The following is a 21,056-nucleotide window of genomic DNA, read 5'->3' on the forward strand; positions in this document are numbered from 1 at the left end:
GCGCAAAATGCTCTATATACAAAGGCAACACTTACCAGGGGAGTGACAGGCAAGACTTTTCCCGACACGGAAAAAAAAAAAAAAAAAAAAAAAAAGAAAACAAACAAACTAAACGCAGACCTCGACTGGGTTTGCCCATAGGCAACCCAGTAAATATGTCTTTAATCAGATTTTTGAAAAGCCCAAGAGACTCTGCTTGTCTCGCTTTGAGGGGTAAGCTATTCCAGACAGTAGCACCTCTATAGCTGAAGCTGTTTCTATAATAATTTGTCCGCGGAGACGGAACATTAAGCTTTCTTTCAGAGTCTCTTAAACTATAAACAGATTCGCGGTTTGTAAATTTAGAACATAGATATTCCGGTGCTAGCCCCTGAAGACACTTATAGACCACTGTGGCCAGCGCAATTTGTTGCTGGCTAACTAGATTTTTCCAGCCTAAAATTTTGAATAGCTCGCTAGCATTTGCATCAAAATTAGAGAAGGTCAAAACTCTGGCTGCTCTATTTTGCAGTTTTTGTAATTTGTCATGTAACGTGATACCACAGTTTCCCCAGACGACATTGCAGTTGTCAATGTGCGGTTGAAGTAAAGCGTGATAAATAGAGCGCAATGTCGTCTGAGGAACGAGATGCCTTATACGTTTGAGGGCTCCAATTCCAGAAGCTACTTTCTTTGTCAGTTTATCGACATGGCTACTCCAGTTAAGATTATTATCAATAAGCACGCCCAGGGATTTAGCAACAGAAACTTGAGTGATAGGAGCACCATTAATCTCGGGAACTGGAGGATTTGTGAGAGCATACAACCTCTGCCTTGATCCAATCAGCATAAATTCGGTTTTTGTCATGTTCAGGGTAAGTTTGTTTGCTATCAACCATGTTTTAACATTTTCTAGATCATGGTTAAGTCTTGGTTCTATGTCGCCTGTATTGTCACCCGCATATGTTAGGTGGGTGTCATCTGCGTACATCCATGGCACACAATTCGTTAGACGGTTTGGCAGATCATTGATATATAGCAAAAACAACAATGGACCCAAAATAGTCCCTTGAGGGATGCCGCAACTTAGTGAGCAAGTTTTAGAAAGTGATCCATTAATGGAACACTTTTGAGTGCGGTTGTCCAAATAGGACTTAAACCAGTTGTAAGAAATGCCATGTATGCCGTAATTATTTAATTTAGATAAAAGAATCTCGTGATTAACCGTATCGAAAGCTTTTTTTAGGTCTAGGAAAACAACAGCGTGTATTTTTCCTCGGTCAATGTTGTAAGCCCAAGTATCCGTAGCCCCAAGTAGAGCCGTAACGGTGGAATGAATAGAGCGAAAACCAGATTGGCATTTACATATTACGTTATGCTTTGTTAGGTACGCATATAATTGGTCATAAACTATTCTTTCGAACACTTTGGCTATAACCGGGATAACGGAAATTGGGCGGTAATTGTTTAGGTCATCACGTTCCCCTTGTTTGAATAGTGGAGTGACCCGTGCACACTTCCAGTCATCTGGGAACACACCTACATTTAATGACTGATTGAAAACATAGCACAGCGGTTTGCAAATAAGATCCGCGCATTCACGAATAAGTCGAGAAGAAATTTTGTCAAGGCCGACTGCCTTTGATTTTTTCAGTTTTATTCTGCAGTGAAAATACATCATTTGTGGAGGTTGGGCGGAACTGAAACTCCTTATCCGTGCTAGTGAGATAATTCAGATAGCTGTTGCCCTCTGAAGAAGGAATATCACTAGCAAGTTTCGGGCCAATGGTAGCAAAATAACGATTAAATTCGTGCGCTATTTCTGCTGGAGCTGTTACTGGTTGCTCATTTACATTCAGTTGTTTCACAGACGTTTCCACGAAAGACAGCTCATTGATGATCTGCCAGGTTTTGCGGGAATCACCCTTATGCTCGTTTAGCATATTTTGATAATAAACTTGCTTCGCTAGCCTAGTCGCACTATTGACTTTGTTCCGCAGTCTTTTAAAGTGAACCCAATCATTAGGATATGGTCAGCAATGGTACAATATACAAACAAGCTGTTCTAATTTAAAAACTTGTATTTTTTTAGCATCCAGTTAAGACTGGAGAACAGATGGAAGATCTTCACGTCAACATTGTTCACCAAGATTCATCGAGTCTCGACAGTTGTGTGTCAAGCGGTGACCTGTCTCTCCATGCAGCAGAGCTGTGCCTTCATGTACGTGTTAACTTTCCTGATAAATGGCAGGGAACGGTCAGGTGCTCTCCACTTTGTAAAGAAAGGACAGTCTGTAACATAACTGTGCCTTTTGGCAGCAGAAGGGAAAATAAGAAAATGATAAAAAATTAGGAAACAGGTGCCCTGGTAGGGTCTCTCTTCCGCTTTTCACCCAGGTACCCTGAGAACGAAGTCGCGGCCAAAGTTGGCTATGTTCCAGTTTTAGTGCAATCACTAAGTGGGTCAATTTTTGTCTTAAACTAATAAAAAATCCCCTCTGTCTCTTCCACAAAAACCATCGATTGATAGAAACTCAGAGCAATATCTTCATTTTTTGTTGTTGTTGTTTAGCTCCTTGAAAAATCTCGAAAAGACCGCATTGGCTACAAGGGTGGCCACTTCCCTTGGATCCGTCAACATAGGTTCTTCCACAACACCATCTGGGACCATGTTGAAAACCTGAAACTTGTACCACCAAGGTTTGCTTTTTAGAAATTATTTCACATTCTTTCTCGTATGCTCAATAACCAGACAAATCAGTTGCAAAACGGAACACAAGAATAAAGTTCTTGAAAGTTCGTAGTTTGATTCGATTTAGTTGGTCGAGTTGATTGGTCAGAATTGGCTTAAACACGTTCGTCCGTTCTAATTCAGACACTTATGACAGTGTATGAACTTATAGAAATGGCGTATAACACATATAAATAAATTAAGAATTCGTCTCATTTGAAACTCACTTCTTTCATGATCGCTCATAACTAAATTTCATACTCAACAGGTTAGCAGCGAAACATCTGGTTTCAATCTTACAAATTCGACCGCAAAATTGGTCCCTCTCGATAAAAAAGAGTGTAGGCTTCCATGACCTTCAGATACAGTTTTTAGGGTGCTACGGAGTCCAGAAGACGGTTAGATTTGATGATTAATAAAGATAATTCAGCGAGCGAGGCGCCAAACATTCTCATGGATTTACAAGTTTCATAAACACTTTACGTATAAGAGACAAAAAGTAAAAGGTTTTTAACTATGTTTAAAAACTATTAAGTTTAATGTGCTCAATATTATGTATTGACGGCAGCGTATTGAGCGGTAGGAACTGTTTTATCAGTTCAGAGAAGCCGAAATCTTGATATGTAAGTAGGGAAATTCTGGCCACGGTTACCGAGGCCAATTTGTAAGTACCTGGCTACTGGAAGTTAATGTGATTAAAAAAACCGAGACAATCAATATAACTCCAAAAAACAAAACAAAACAAAACAAAAACACACTGATGACTTTTGAATCCTCTCTCCTTCTCACAGGTTAATGCCATGTTAAATACCAAACATCGAAAAACAGAAGGAACTAAGGAAATAGCTGGCCGTGCCAAGATTACACAGCTCTGTCTGAAGTACCACATCGTTATCTAAAACTTGATGCCGTTTAATACTTCGACGAAGACGATTTTCTTTCTCATGAAGAGTTGAACCTACCAAAATGTTGTCCCTTTGAGGAAATCAGTGAACAGCTTTATTTTTTTAATAGTTATCTTTTTTTAACAGTTTAACTGTAAAGAATTGCGATGAAGTTGAAAAGTGCAAAAAATTAAAAACCTTCTTGGTTAAAAGTTTAAAAATGCGACGACGTTTCGACGTTGGCTTAACGTCATTATCAAGTCAATAATGAGTGAAATGAGAACGAATAGAAATGTAAAAGAATCCCTAGGAGAGACGAATAACACAGTGAGAATATGCAAATAACAAACATTCGCCAGCAGAGTCACGTAAAAGAGTTTGGCGCGAATAGAGTCTCACTGAGTATTCAACTCAGGGTTCAATGAATAACTTCTCAAAAATTAGACAATCAAACCTTGATCTACATTTCTTTAGAACAGAAAATTGCTTGTCAACCAAATTAGTCTTCAATATACCGTGTTGCTCAAGATGCCTCTCGATTGCAGAGTATTTGTGCTCGCTAATACGCTGGTGTAAACGTCGGCCGGTGCTCCCGACAGAATCTGCGTCGCACAGCCACATTCAAATTTGTAAACCACGCATTGATTGTTGACAATAGGGGGCTTTTCTTTTAGAGAGAGGATTTGGCGAATCTTCTTAGACTGAAAGACTGGTTTAATTTGGACACCAATGTCGGCGCTCAAAATTTGCATTTGCTTCTTGACATACAGAGTTAGCTGATTGTTGATTCTTAAAAGGAAGTGGGACCATGATGTTAGAGCTGTCATCTCTTGTATTCTTGGCTGCATCGATGTTGTCGATATTACGCAAAAACTTATTGATCGCTGAATTGATCAAATTAATTGGGTAGTAGAGGTTGAGGAAAATAGAGCGGAGCTTGTTACATTCAGCAGAAAACGCAGTAGGAGTAGATGATAGCTGATATGCACGATGGATCATAGTGGTGAGTAAGCAATCTTTGTAACGTTTGTCCACATGGCTGTGGTAGTGCAGGAGTAATCCAGTATTGGTGGACTTTCTGTAGACTGATGTTTCCAGTCATTTGCCACTTTTAGTGATATTCATGCCAACAAAAAGGATACTAGTTCAGCTATCTCGATGGTGAATTTCAAGTTTCTGTGGCAAGAGTTCAATTTGTCGAGGAAAATGTTAACTTCGTTGAGGTCAGGCATGATGGTCAAGGTGTCGTCCACTTAGCGCTTATAGAAAGTGGGGAGCTCGTTTTCCTCTATAGAGCACATGAACGTCTTGACCAATAATGGCCCCAGGGGAGAACCCATAGCCACGCTTCTACCTGCTCGTAAAGCATGCCATTCAGTTGAAAAACTTGGTTTGTAGTTGCAAGCTCAAGCAATTCTCTAAGCAGGTCTTTGGTGAGGTTTAGGTCGTAAGTGTCATGAACCAGTTGTCACTGAAAGCTTTCTCCACAAGTATTGTGATGGTTTCGTGAGCACTGAGAAACATTGGTGAACAGAGCGGTTACATCGTAGGATACCAGTATGTGATCAACATCAATAGAGGTGTTTCTGATATCTTAAGAGAATTGGAAGATATCGCTGATGGTGTACAAATTAGTTGACAGAGGCTTAATTTCTCTTCCAGCCATTTTGCAAGAGGGTAGCTGTAGGTTCCCGTTGCGGATAATATTGGTCTCATAGACAGTTCACGCTTGTGTGTCTTGGGTAACCCATACAGGTGGGCAAGTCTGGAGTCTTTTGGGCAGAGTGCATCAGCGAGTGATTTAGGCAAGATGCTGTGTACTTTCAAGTTGAGTTAATTCTCTTTTTCTAGCAAGGTATGATAATACTTAAATGGTCTCCCACGCGCTTTTTGACGCTCAGTGCTGCATTGGGTAAATTTGGTGGAATCACGAACAGAAGCGTCGCACAGTAGCCGTACGTAATCGGCCTTACCCATTACAACAACGCCGGAACCTTTGTCAGGTTTGGTGATGACTATGCAATCGCGGCGTTTGAGATTGTTGATGGTCTGCAACAGGGCTTTAGGTGGACAGATGTTGGACTGCGTCTTGCGATGTAATTTAAAGAAATGGATCTCAAGGTGGTACAGGCAAGGTCTTTCTTGGAGTCTGATGGAAGCAGTGGTTCCAATTTCCAATAAGCCTTTTCGAAGCTTGCTTGAATCTCTCGAGGAGGTGTTTGTTGAGGTATTGCAAATTGTATTAATGTGGTCCTCTGCAAAGGACAAGTTGATCGAAGAATGATAGGTGGTAGGATGATAAGTTGTTAATATGTTTGTCGACTTCTACTTTCTTGTAGATCAAGCGAGACAATTTTTGACCATGAGTCTTCATCAGGGATTGAAACTGACTCTTTCGTAGTGATGACAATATCCGTATTATGGCAATGCGGCGGATGGTTGATCAACTTGAGCGAATTTCATCATGGATGTTGCGAAGTTCTTCTTTTAATGTCTTGAGCTGGACCAGCTTTGATTTCAACTCTTCGCTGATAGCTTGTTTCTGGAAATTGTCAGCAGATTTCTTCCATTTTCGCAACTTGGTTTCATCCAACTTCGCAAAGGTCGGAGTGAGGTTGAAATTTTAAACTACGTAGAAGAACAGATTTGTTGAACAATTTAACTATAAAGAATTCGCGCCAAACTTTTAACGTGACTCTGCGAGCGAATACTATGTTATTTGCATATTTTCACTTTGTTATTCGTGTCTCCTAGGAATTCTTTTACATTTATATTCGTTCTCATTTCACTTATTATTGACTTCATAATGAAGTTAAGCGAACGTCGAAACGTCGTCGCACTTTTAAACTTTCAACCAAGATGGTTTTAATTTTTTTTAAATTCAACAAATCTCTTCTTCTACGTAGTTATTTTTTTAGTTTTGTAAATTTTTCCGATAATTGTAATTTCTTCCGGACATGTTTTCATTCGATGATTATTTTTCATCTGCATTTAATAATTTTGTATGAGATTATTATTAGATTTTGTTAAAAGTGATATTATACAAACGAACCAAGCAACGGCTTCTTTGTGTTTGCTATTTTTTGCTTCCATGTGTCTAAATTACGCGAGTGTCTAAATTACGCTTTTAACACAAGACGCCTATAAGGGCGTATCCGTGGGATGCACAACAGTTAACACAAATTGTCCAGTTAACGTGAACTACAACCATGGGTAAACTTTGGAAAATGGTGAGAGATTACCAGAAAGATTAATCTGTAATTGAACCAGAAGTTATTAATTGTAAAAACAGTTGTCAATCCTTTAAGACCCGAGGGGGCTAACAGACAATTAAGATAGCTACAATCCGGGTCAAAAGACTTGCGGTGGTGGGAAGGATCGCGGGCGCACCAAGACACCCACGGCTGGAGACTGAGACTATGTTCAAATTTGCTAAGTACGGAACAAAATTAAAGAAGTAAAGGTGAAGTCTAGAGAGCTCATGACAACGGATAACGTATTGGTGAACCTCACTTAGTGTTTACAAATAAAATCAATAGGTCACCGAGCAAAAGTAGTGGTTTGATTTGGTACAGGTTGTCGGATCGAAAATAACGTGAATCTACGAAATGCAGTGAAACCAGTGGGCCAAGGGAGAGTGAAACACTTCCGCAGCGAGAGAGAAAACTGGCGAAAACCATTCTTGTAATTAATGTGGCTAATTAAGTAAAATTGAGCACTCCTTTTACCAGCTACATGTACTGGCAACCAGCTGCAAAGTTTCGAAATTAACAGTGTTGTGAATAATGCGGTGACCTCCCCCTAGGTTACTAACATCAAGACCGTGAAACAATAAAAAAATTGACACCCGCGGATGATGCTGGTGCAAAGAACAGCTCAAAGAAAATAAATTTCGGGCATTTCCAACATACCGCTGCAGGGAGTTCTGTACTGACGATTTCCTCATGTCAACATGCAAGATTTTGATGAACTATCTTATTCATAACATTACCAGAAGACGGCTGAATCCAACATTTTCACTTTTTAGATGCAATTTTAATTGAGTTTTCACTCACAACATAGGCTTGAGTTTCTTAATCGGCGAACGACATTAAAAGTTTCTCACTGAACTGACTGAACCCCAACTTAGCTCCCATCGCTTTGTTTGCCCCACCGCATGATAGAAATCCGGATTTAATTACCCAATAACTCAATTTATTTTGACACGAATGGCTACAACACCAATTCACAAAGATAGAAGTAACGCGGATTTTTCAACACTTTAACGTTCCAGTCAGCGTATCCCAATATCACTGAGGTGTAAACATTTCTTATTTCGGATCCTTTCATTCGGTTTTGCGTTCGTCATGTTTGCCCTTTGCGAGATTTTAGGTTCGTGTGCTCACAAGTTTGTTTTGCATCTGGAAGATGTTTCATTCCCCTTCTACGGCCTGCCACGCAGGCTACAAAGACCAAGAGTCCAAGCAACTAAGACGTCGCATTTTTTTGTACTTGACACCAAGCAGTGCTGGATCGAGAGGACTTTCGCTGCCATCGTTCAGTTCACAGAAAGGGATCTTTTTACTTCGTCAGGAAAGAGTCGAAAAAACGAATTGTCCTAGTATTTCCAAAAGACGAAAGACATGTAATTCCTCGTTCAATATTTACCACCCCTTTCCAAGATCGAGGCGATCGCTGTAAACTTGAAACAACATCTCCACTGCGAAGACTAACTCCGATTGCGGCGTAAGCTTCGAATCTAGCGCCCTCGCCAATTTAAGAGTTATTGTAACGCCCTCTGCACGGGTATCTTCATTTGATGCTATTCCTCAATAATCAACTCAGGCGATTGTTTAGCTCAAGCAAAGAAATTTTCGGCCACTTGCTCAATCTCTGCCAATGATCTCTGTGGAGGAAATAGCCGCTTGCTGGACTCCCAACATTAATTGTATCGCAAAAACCGGAAACTGCCCCATCTTGAACAATGAAAGATATTAGATTATTTATATTTTGGTCGAATTGTTGGAAATAAGATTTGTCATCAAGATATTTTATTTGGGTGAGATTGACGGAGGTGTTGACAATTAATGCGAGACCAAGGGGAGTTAATATTTCAGGCGGTTTCTTCTGAAGTATAACCGACCTTTCAGCGAAATCTAGCGTCAAAGGAGTAATCTAATTTAGCGCCTCGTAATTTGGAGCCACCTTAAATAATTGAAAATTTAAGGTAGCTCTGAATCAATAAATCCGCTGCACAGAATTTCATCTTTGCCTACTGATTACTTTTATGCAATAAAAAATTGGGGTCATCGAGTTCGCTTTTCAGATATGAGCAACTAAGGCCAAAATATGAGGTGTTTTTGCAAGGCTTTCCTATTGCAATGGTAAACTGTTACCGTCGTCACAAAAATGACTGAATCTTGTTCAGCAATAATTGATGTTTCAAATGCTACCACAACATTGCTGTTACGTAATAAAGTGTTGTAGTGTCAATCCTTCTAATAAGAAGGTCTCTTGAAAGTATAGAAACTGGTTTGAGCCACCTTAAGACTAAATTCACTAAGGCGTCAGCACAAAGAGGTGCATTTAGAAGTATTTCACTTTTGTTTCATCCCGTAAGTTTTATCGAGATCAGCAGAAAAACTGCAATAGTCCGCCACATTCTAGTTGACAAATTTTAGTAACAACAATGGAATAAAATCTTTTTTAGTGAAAATTGAAAGAAAAATGCCCCGTTTTCAGCTGCTTCCACTTAGGAATATTTCTTAGGGCGCTTTCCTTTTGACAGAACTGGCCGGTCAGACCCGGAAGTTTGCAAAGAAAATGAAACAATTTGAAGGAACACTTGCATGATTAATCCCTCATGTTTTTCTGGAGGAGTATGCATCATCCTTGAAGTGTGTTAGTTCTTCCAAATGCCCGGTCTGGCCGGTCAGTTCTGTCCAATGGAAAGCGTCCTTAGACTCTCCTTTCCTTTTTGCAGAAATCACCCAGCGAGCAAAGCATTTTCTTTTCGATTTTTCTAAGCAAATCGAGAAAAGACCCCACTTTTAAAAATTGCCTGCGTGCTGTGGCACAGGGCTTGCTACTTGTCCTCTCTACGTTTTCCTCGCCGCAATTTGTATGTGTTATGAATGATATGATGCCAGATAGAAGGAGTATTTCTGACAAACGACGCATACGACCCACCTTGGGGTTCAGGGATGGCGCAGTGGTGAGAGCACTTGCCTCCCACCAATGTGGCCCGGGTTCGATTCCCAGACTCGTCGTCAAATGTAGGTTGAGTTTGATGGTTCTCTACTCTGCACCTAGAGGTTTTCCTCGGGTACTCCGGTTTCCCCTCTCCTCAAAAACCAACATTTGACTTGATTTGTGTTAATTGTTAATTTCAATTTATAGTGTCCCCAATTAGTGCTTCAGCGCTAGAACGACTAGACACTTAAATAAAGTTCCTTTCCTTTCCTTTTTTTTTTCCTTTCTTTTCATTCACGTTCGTTTCGTATGCAACTGGTTTTCATCGTTCGCATACTCGTCAGATTTGCAAAACTGCCGACTGCTTGGCTTAGTCTCTGGGAGAGGAGCCCCTGCGATCGGACAAACACTCAAGGTCTGTGAACTGAGAATGACATCTGAACATGCAGGTTAATTAGACTCCTCTAGTATTATCGAATAAGGTCGAAAAACTGTCGCTAAGCCACACAAATGCGCTATATAAATTACATTGCTATTGATAAATCAACCGCACCTCAATTCATAAAAACATGAGTGATCGTTCTGAAAAGGAAATTGTGACCTAGCCCCAAACGATGGATATCGACATCCGTTAGGTAGATAAATCACTATCCAGCGGATAAGTCATAGCAAAACCAATTGTAGTATCCAATGAATAGAGATTTATCCGGTGGATAGCGTTATCCACCTTTTAAACAACCTGGGACCAGGTCAAAACTTTATATCTGAGTTACGTCAATATTTCCAGCGAGGCTCATGGAATCCCTCCGCTCGCGCGTGGTCATAATACCCATTATGACGTAAGCCTTTTCATTTAGAGGTAGCTATTTTACTGGATTGGAAGCGATTCTGCCGAGAAAGCCATGGTTATGAACACATTTTTCGCGACGTTTATCGCTATGAAAAGTGTTTTCGATTCTATCACAGGAAGAAATAATGACACAAGGTAAGAAAAGTAGCGCTTCATATGTTAAACTTGGATTTATTCATTGCAAATAGAGATGGTTCCACCCACTGCGCAATTAACGATAGCAGCTGTTTTAGTTCTTACTGCTGGTTTCTTCTGCTCTTCTGTTTTCTTGAAAACAATCTAGATGAGAAAAATGTCTTTATTTCATTTGGACGTGTTCGAATATATTTGCCGGTTACGATTGACTCATCCACTGATGCTTTGAAAAGGTATTGCCTTTCTCAACTATTTCCAGCGAAGAGACAGATCGATTATTAAAAGAAGAAAGAAAAGAAGAGAAGAAAAGAAGAGACAGATCGATTATTATTCTGCGTTTTCTAGAGCGACCAATCAACTTATTCTATGCCTCCCGCGAAAAAAGGCCACACGAAGCTGAATGAAGGATTCGCATATTTTCGTCCGTCTTCGTCGGCGTAGAAAAAAAAACTAGTAAATGTACGCAGCCTAGCGTTCCCCATTTATCCAGGGAAGAATGAGAAAGGGGAAATTTACAAACGACTCAAAGGACAAGGAGCGGAGATATACCGTAGTAACTGGACAGGGACTAAACGCCAAAAAACTAGAGATAAACCCACTTTTCCTTATTTCGCAATTATTTTGTCCAGTCGATGGGCCATAAAAGGAAGCACTGACCTCTGATCTGATCTCAAAATGTTTAGATTTGTTATCAGCTAATTTTAAACTCTAATCATACTTCACTCTTTTCCAGTATTTCTTCGTCAGTTACTTCTGGCGAGGTTGACAGTCACACGGACGTGACCAATGACCTGACAGCAAAAAAAATTGATCTGAAAGATAAGGTAAGCAAAAGCTTGATTTTTCGTCCATAAGCCTCCATAGGACAATTAGATTTGTCAAGTATTTTTTGCCAGCGAGTGGTGCGAGGAAGAAATCCTGGTTACAATTATTATGACGAAGAATCCCACGTTTTTCACAACAGAAAATCATGAACAAATTGTCACGTGATATTCCCATGCAATTTGGAATAAGAGCCTTTGCTCAATTCGGTCGTCTCGCCTGAGTTTGAAAAGACCATTTCACCCTTATGAACGATGTAGCGTTGAATGTATCAGCAGACAGAAATATTGAGTAAAGCGTACAAGAACGTTTCAGTTAGTTCCGATTTCAATATCTCTCAAAAATTCCACTGATGAGGTCACAATCAGAAGGTTAGGATTTCCACGAGATTGCTTACTTTACCGGTTACGATTCTGACCTTTGCAAGCTACAATATGCGGACGGAGGATTGCAGTCGTTTTTCTTGAAGAATCGGTTTTGCACTTACACTGACGCAGTAGCGAAGAAAGCGTGCAAGAACGTTTTTCCTTGCCTTTGCGTTGCACTTTTGATAGGCGCACCTAAGCACACACCCAAAAAAATCGTTGCAAATCGCGTTGTGAAAAAAACTTGATTTGTAGCGAGATGTCTTGACGTTCATAACGAGAAACATATTGGAGCACAGGAAATGATTAGGCAAATCCATGCCTTTACTTTTAGCAAACTTTTAGGAAACACTGCAAGTGTTTTCTTCTCAAAAATTAAACTTGGTTTCTACTGATGCTTTCTCCTTACCTTCTACTTCCTAGGTCAATTTCTGTGTAATTCACTTCTAGAAATCGTGTGAATCAATAAAGAATTGAATGAAAATGAAAACAGACCAGCCCGCTTTATTAATAAAATGTGTCCTTTACCAATATCATAGACAAAGCAGTCAAATTCCTTCTCACTGTCGCAATTTTTTAGTGCCCAAGGAAAATTAAAAGAAAGCTCCAGAAATCAAGTTCAGGCTCGCCATTCAACAAGAAGCCAAAACCCAAGAACGATACATCGACAAAGAATGATGAGCCACGGCCAGAAGAGGCAAACTTGATCGAAAGCCACACAGAAATCATTTTTGATAGAATCCTTGGACAATGTGCCTTTTGAAATGTAAGTGAGTTCTTTCGATAATTCGGATACATTGCATTAATTAGGGCTAAATCCTATGAAGAATTTAAGGTTAGTGATTGCACTTTAAAGTGTTCCTACTTTTTCGTCCTTGTGATTTTCTCAATACAAAAGGAACAAGAGGTATTAGCATTATTTGGAAGTTGAGCGCAAGACAAATTTGCGTGGGTTTAGAAATAATGGACGAACAATACAGAAACAGAAACAGTGGACTCTAACCGTAAAGACGAAAGATCCTGTGTTTTTTAATTCTTATTGATCGTCACGCACCAGGGGCTCAGTTGATTGAATTATTCTAGACAACCATTGTTATTCTAAAATTTTAACTTCAAACTCTCTACTTTGGTTCTTAACATTTTTTTTTTATTACAGGTCCTCCTCTGTAAACATAAAAAGTTAAATCGGTTCTATGCCGTGAAACAAATGTTTACCACCGAAGATGAACATACGATCCGTTGCGAAAAAGAAGCCATGAATATCGGGCTATCATGCTGGAATAAGTTTATCATGGAATTGCGCGGGCAGTTTGTCGACTATGTAAGAGGACTGATTGCATTAAATTACAATACCATATTGTGCTGGTAAAATCCTTGCACAAGTAAGAATGGGCCGATACCTATAACAAATATTCAATAACAGCGACGCTTGTGTTTTGTCTCCTCATGGGCCTGCGTTCCTTTCGTCAAGTGGTCAACACCAAGAGCGCAGTCGTATCCAGTGTACCGAGGCATGTAAACAACGGTCGTCTGACTTGTTTGTCTGTGTTGTGCGAGTACTAACGTGCTATGATCATTAAGCAAATCAGGTGACTTACCAGTAAACTCTTGACGTCTCTGATATCGATATCGATGTGGAAGAAAAATATCAGAATAGTCTTTGTTATCCTGTTGATTTAAAAACAATGGAAGTGGTATATTAGATATCAAGATTGATGAACTCTTGTATGAACTTGATAAATCGTTTCCGAAAAATTCGCAAATCAAGTCTATTAAAAACAAACTTGACCGAAGAATATTCAGGCGCAATAGACCCATATCACTCAATGTCCAAACAAAAGATTTTGCCCCTCGAACCTCTCATTCAATGTGAGGCTGGACGGGCAAAGACAATGCAAAGACAAAGCCTTTATTCCCCAAGGACTCCAAAATGGCCGCCGAGTGATAAAGGTGAATTGCTACCCCGATACATTATACTTCCCTTATGGTGCTTGTAATCACTGAGATATGTGAAATTAAATTTTTACACTTGAAGTAATGGTTCAATAGATCTTTAAGTAACCAGGCACTATACGTACGTTTGGCCATTTTTGGAAAATGAGAGAGGCAAACGTCGCCTTACTAATAATGATCCGCGTGCAGAAACTAGGTAATGTTAAAAAAACAATGGACGAAAGTGTATCGTCATTGATTATAATTTCACATAATTACGTGCACATAACGTGACAAACGATAATTGCCTAATTACTAATTGACACATAAACAACTGTGATAAGACAGCATCTGAAGGCCATCGGATTTCGAACTACATACTACATACCACATACTACATATTGTATTGACTGACCACTGCTTCAATTATGCGTTACACTTCTGCTACCAAACGGAATAAAGTTGTTTGAAACCGATCGCTTATTGAATATTGGTATACACCGATACATTCGAAATCCGAGAGAATCCTCCAGGAATGGCAGAAGAGGCGAAGAGAATTAGGACATCAGCCAAGGCAAGATTCACAAGGAAACGAAATGAATTCTTGAAGTCCGTGGATGAAAACTAAGGTATGGAAGCAGTTAAAAGAACCTTTGCGGACTTACATGAAGCTTGGAATATCGTCGAAGGTAAGCATGATATTTACATGATACACTTAGCCGAAGACGAAATAGAGCAGAACGAAGCATGGATAAACGAATTGCAAGAATTATACGAAGAGGCAGCGACTACTCACACGCAGTACGTCAACGACCACACCTTACACGAGCAGAAACGAGTGGAAGAATTTCACAAACAGGAATCAATGAGACTGGAACAAGAAAAACTCAGACGACTATTGGAACAATTTAGTATAAAAAAGAAGTCCGTGAAAACTATCTTTGACACATTAGTGAAACACGCATACGATGCAATGGCATCCCAAAATGCCCCCGAAGCTTTGCGCAAAACCGAAAGAGATTTAGATATCGCGCTCGCGGATTGTAAGGCATTACATAACACAATGCTCGAGCTACTTGACAACGAAGACGTTGAAAAGGAAATCGAATGGATTCGAAACATGCACGCGCGCCATCAAGAGATCAGTAGCCGCATCGAAGCATTTATCTCGGTTAAAATAAACGATAGCAAGGCAAAAGACAAAAGCAATCCGCTACAACTTGAAAAAATCAAGATGCCGTCATTTCACGGAAACGTAAGAAATTATCCACAATTCAAAACAGATTTTGAAAAACAAGTCATGCCGTCAATTAATGCCGAGAACGCACCATATGTTCTCCGATCATGTCTTGGAAAGGAACCAGCCGATACGGTAAAAGCGTCGATGATGATATTACTGCGATGTGGAAGAGACTGGACGAAAAATACGGCGATCCTGCAAAGGTTGCTGACGTCGTAATGTGCGCCATTCAAAACATAAAACCTATCAGAGAAGGCGAAAACAAAAAATTCGTCGAATTTATCAATGTCATCGACGACGGTTACCGAGACTTGAGAAGATTAGGTCAAGAGAAAGAAATAACCACAACCAGTTCTGTGAGCGTAATAGAAAGAAAATTGCCAAATGATATGAAAAGAGAATGGGCGAAACTGGTAAGCTCCGAACACAATCCCATCGATAAAAGAGACAAGTTTCCAAGTCTGTTAAGATTTCTCCTTGAGCAAAAACAAGCAATAGAATACGAGAACGCAGAACTACGCTCAAACAGCAACTTTCCAGTAAGGGGTTCACTTCATTATCTAGAGAAAAAGGATGACAAAGTCGCCATCCCAGAAGGACAAGGTACATCCCGCTATAAGCGAAACAAATGCCTATACCATGAAGGTGCTAATCACTGGACTAATGAATGCAGGCTTTATCTCTCAAAACCAATGCAAGAAAGGCGTGACACATTAAAGGAAAGGGGAGCATGCTGGTCCTGCTTAAAACGGGGTCACAGAACTCAAGACTGTAGAGGCAAGAAACCATGTGGCGTTAACGACTGCAATAGGTTTCACCACAAAACACTACATAAAGAAGAACAGGACAAAAAATCACCAACTGACATTGTTTCCGTAAGCGGTACTGCAAGTGTGTGTAATAACGAAATTGAAACGTGCTTACTCCAAATACAGAAGATACCTACAAAGAATGGATTTGCAAACGTTTTGTGGGACACGGGAGCGTCATTATGTTTTATCACAAATGCAAAGGCAAGAGCTGAAAACCTCAAGGGTATCAAGGCACAACTATCAATTATCAAAGTAGGTGGCGAAAGTGAAACCGTGGACACTTTTAAGTACAAGCTCCCACTTATTGACAAACAGGCCAAAGCAATCGTGTCCGACGTTTACGGAATCGACAAGATAACCTCCCCCATGCCATCAATCGACATACAGGGGATCTCTAAACTATTCAAAGACGTACACGAGGAAGATTTAATAAGGCCCACCGGAGAGGTTGATACCTTGATAGGTTCTGAATACGCAGACTTCCACCCCTTAAAGGAACAAAGTTCTGGACATCTACTCAGTTTTATTGAGAAATCAGTTCGGACGATGTACCGGTGGAACACACCCAGTTCTTAAAGGGACCAACGAAAAGTCCCTCATTGGAACAACGTACGCCCATCATGTCAAGATGGTAACAATCGAAGACTTCTACAACATGGAGAATCTCGGAATACAATGTAAGCCTCGCTGCGGTGGATGCAAGTGCGGGAGATGATCACTGGGTAGCAATGACTACACAATCAAGGAAAAAAAGGAGTTAGAATTAATTGAGAAAATTTTGAGCCATGACGCAAAAGAAAAATTCTGGACTGCAGAATATCCTTGGATCAGAGATCCTTTTGATCTCCCAGACAACAGAAGAGCAGCATTCGGCATGCTAGTATTGACCGAAAAACGACTTTCTAAAAATAAGAAACACGCTGAAACCTATCAACAACAAATACAGGACATGATAGATAGAGATGTAGCTCGCAAACTAACACAAGAAGAATTGCAGAAATACAAAGGACCTGCTCACTACATTTCACATCACGAAGTGCTGAAACCAGACTCCAAGTCTACACCAGTAAGAATTGTCTTTAACAGCAGTGCCAATTACATGGGTCATGTACTAAACGAATATTGGGCTAAGGGACCCGACCTTTTAAACAGTCTCCTAGGAATACTTATCCGATTTAGAGAGAATGAAATAGCATTCATAGGCGACATCAAGAAAATGTACCACACAGTCGGAACGGGAGTGTTAGAACAACACACGCACCGCTTCCTCTGGAGAGATGTGCATGTAACTAGGGAACCAGACATGTTATTCAGAGGGTTTCTTTTGGAGATAAACCCTCTGGAACTATAGCAACTGTAGCACTGCGAAAAACAGCAGAGATGGCTAAATAAAATTACCCGCAAGCATCTGAGCTCCTCATAAACAATACATACATGGATGATATCATCAATAGCGTTAACAACGTTGAAACTGCCAAAAGGCTCACGAATGAAATGGAAACCATCTTGAGTTACGGAAACTTCAAAATAAAGGAATGGATATATTCACATGACAAGACTGCTCCAGACCAGGATCTTATACCAACTAACACGAAAACAGCACACGAGAAAGTGCTTGGTATTGTATGGAATCCAATTACGGATAATTTCTGCTTCAAAATCAATCTAAATGTTACACCAAAAGGCAAGAAACGACGCCCCAAACAAAATCAAGATACGACTACTAATACCTCCAAGATTTTAACGAAGAGGATAATTCTATCTCAAGTAAATAGTCTTTATGATCCACTCATCAGAGGATTAGCAAGTCCTCTGACCGTCAGGGCAAAGATTCTCATGAGACGGTTGTGGCTTCACAACACAAAATTGGAATGGGATGATCCTATACCCGACGAAGATCACCAGAACTGGGCTAACTTCTTCCAAGATCTGAGTAAGATGGAAAAGATTAAAGTGAATCGATGCACTAAACCTAAAGAAGCAACGGGAGATCCAATCCTCGTGATATTCAGCGACGGATCTAATGATGCATATGGTGCATGTGCTTATGCTAGATGGAGACTTCTTAATGGAGACCACGCAACCAACCTCATCTTGTCCAAAAACCACCTCGCACCTTCCAAGAAACTATCGATCGACCGGATAGAGCTCTGTGGTGCAGTGTTAAATAAAAGATTAAAAACCATAATAACAGAACAATGCAGATACCGTTTCGAAAAATGTTACCACATCACTGATTCTCAAATCGTTCACTCCATGATCCAAAAAGAATCCTATGGATTCAATACCTTTGCCGCAGTGCAGATAGGAGAAATCCAAGAGGGAACCAATGCGAAAGACTGGTACTGGACCGCAAGCGAATTTAACATAGCTGATTTGTTAACAAGAGGAAGTAAACCAAACGATATCCACATAAACAGTGCATGGCAAATGGGCCCGAACTTCCTTCAACTACACGAATCTGAATGGCCAATTACGAATACATACTCGGAACAAAAAGTTCCCATCAATACGATTAAACTGGAGCTATCTTCACCAGCTGTTCAAACTAACACAGAAGATACACTCGCGTCGAGGATAAACATCGAGAAATATTCAGATTATAAAAAATTGCTACGAATTACAGCCCGAATTTTGGCCATGTACAAGAAAGAAATGAAGCCAACATTGAGAAATGCAACACGAACGCTAACAGCAGATGACATCAACAAGTCCGAACGTTTCTGGATTCTGGAATCACAAAGTTTGACGCAAAAGGATATCCAATCGGGTAAATACAAGCGGCTCTGCCCTCGCAGACGAGACGACGGAATTTACGTTGTTGGGGGACGTGCTAGAGGATGGGTGGAAATGAGTTATAATAAAAGCGAAATCGTCTTACTACCATATGAGCATAGATTCTCACGTCTATATGCCGAACACATACATTATCGAGGTCATCTGGGAGTGCTATCAACTGCAAGCAAAATACGAGCAAAATTCTGGATCGTCAAATTGCTGAAATTGGTGAAATCCATCAGAACAAACTGTGTAATATGCAAGAAACTGGATAAAAAACTGACTGCACAAATCATGGGAAAACTCCCTGTTGAAAGATTAAAACCTGCCCCGGCATGGACCTACACAGCACTAGATCTATTTGGACCATTTAAGATAAAAGATGAAGTTAAAAAACGAGCCACTGGAAAAGCATATGGGGTTATTTTCAACTGCCTCGGTACAAGAGCTGTCCACATAGATATTTCACCAGACTATAGTACCGACAAATTCTTAATGGTACTCCGCAGATTCGTATCTATAACAGGCTATCCGTCCAAAATCTACTCAGACAATGGTTCCCAATTAGTAGACGCAAGTGAGGAATTAAAGAAGATGGTAAAAAATTTAGACCAACAGAGTTTACAGGAGTATGGATGCATGGAAGGATTTCAATGGGTGTTCTCTTCAGCAGACGCACCTTGGCAAAACGGTGTCTCAGAAGCGTTGATAAAATCAACGAAGAGAGCCATAACAGCAGCCATCGGTGAAAGCATTCTGACATTTTCTGAGTTACAAACTGTGTGTTATGAGACTGCAAACTTACTTAATGAGAGACCGATTGGACGACATCCAACTTCCCCGGATGATAAGTACTTGTGCCCTAACGATCCTCTCCTGGGACGATCCACATCTAAAATACCTAGTGGACCATTTGCATACACAGCTGATCTACGCCGTCGATTTGAATTCGTTCAAATGGTTACAGACAACTTTTGGAGGAAATGGATAAGAGATTATTTTCCAAGCCTGTTAATACAACAAAAATGGCATACTGCACATAGAAGCTTAAAAGTAGGAGACGTTGTTCTTATCAAGGATTCCAATCTAATCAGAAGCCAATGGAAACTGGGAAATGTATCAAAGACATTCGAAGGACAAGACGGCAAAGTACGCAAAGTTCAAGTTCAGTATAAAAACCCAAAACCTGGAGAACCGGTATTGCAATACAGCGGAAGAGGTTACGTGACAATTGAGAGACCAGTTAACAAATTGGTCGTTCTGTTACCCAATGATGAACACAGCCTATCTGCATAATAACTTGAGCAACACTCTATTACTGTAAACGAAAATATTGGCTTAACTCGTCTTTGGCGGGGGGAGTGTATCGTCATTGATTATAATTTCACATGATTACGTGCACATAACGTGACAAACGATAATTGCCTAATTACTAATTGACACAGAAACAACTGTGATAACACAGCATCTGAAGGCCATCGGATTTCGAACTACATACTACATACCACATACTACATATTGTATTGACTGACCACTGCTTCAATTATGCGCTACACTTCTGCTACCAAACGGAATAAAGTTGTTTGAAACCGATCGCTGATTGAATATTGGTATACACCGATACAGAAAGCAACAGAATGTAATAAAACAAATGTTCTTTCTGCCTCTCACGTTTTGAGCTTTTTGTGATCTCGTATCGAATTTGGGCTTACGAAACTGTAATTTTGAATGCTTTTTTTTCACAAGTAATTTTTTCATCGACGTAATCAGCAACATTGCAGATTGATTGATTGATTAATTAGAGAAGTCGTCGAAAAATCGGAAATGTAAGCTGCAAGTTCTCGGCTCCTGGTTAAACTAAAGAGTAAGGTGGCACGACATGAGAATGATTTTTACTTTACTCAACAGGATAAGCGAGCTTGTCTCGTAATGGACTTTATGGAAGGCGGTGATTTGTTAACAGATCTTGAAAAACAAGATGGAAGATTTCCGGAAGCAACCGCAAGGTATTGCGTTAAAATCACCGTGCATATCGTAGTGTCAGTGAGAATAGGAACGTATTATTTTTCTCATTTGTTTTCTCTTTTTGTGTTTTACTTAAGATTTTACATCTCTGAACTTATCTGCGGCTTGGAGTTTTTACACTTGAATGGAATCGTTCACCGGTATGTATCATAAGATTAATAACTACCAATTTTATTGACCACTTACTATAGGGGCTGCTGAGGGCAATTGAAACAAATTATAATACAGAACAGAACAATTTTAAGGATCAGAAACTTCAAGAGGTAGGCTATTCACATAAGCACCCAAAAATGAGAAACATTAACTACCAGGAACTTCAAATCTCATGGGCA

The 21,056-nt window shown here is 40.0% G+C and overlaps 2 protein-coding genes across 2 annotated transcripts; both read left to right on the forward strand.

Annotated features, from left to right (window-relative positions):
• Positions 1-15,327: 15,327 nt before the first annotated feature.
• Positions 15,328-16,497, forward strand: LOC138037067 (uncharacterized). Its single transcript, XM_068883074.1, has one exon. The coding sequence runs from the start codon at positions 15,328-15,330 to the stop codon at positions 16,495-16,497; it is 1,170 nt and encodes a 389-aa protein (XP_068739175.1).
• A 298-nt stretch (positions 16,498-16,795) lies between these two features.
• Positions 16,796-17,272, forward strand: LOC138037068 (uncharacterized). The gene has a single exon (XM_068883075.1). It carries the CDS (start codon positions 16,796-16,798, stop codon positions 17,270-17,272), a length of 477 nt encoding a protein of 158 aa, XP_068739176.1.
• Positions 17,273-21,056: the final 3,784 nt, after the last annotated feature.

The sequence above is a fragment of the Montipora capricornis genome, chromosome 2 (genome assembly GCF_036669925.1).
Source record: "Montipora capricornis isolate CH-2021 chromosome 2, ASM3666992v2, whole genome shotgun sequence".
Classification (NCBI taxonomy): domain Eukaryota; kingdom Metazoa; phylum Cnidaria; class Anthozoa; order Scleractinia; family Acroporidae; genus Montipora; species Montipora capricornis.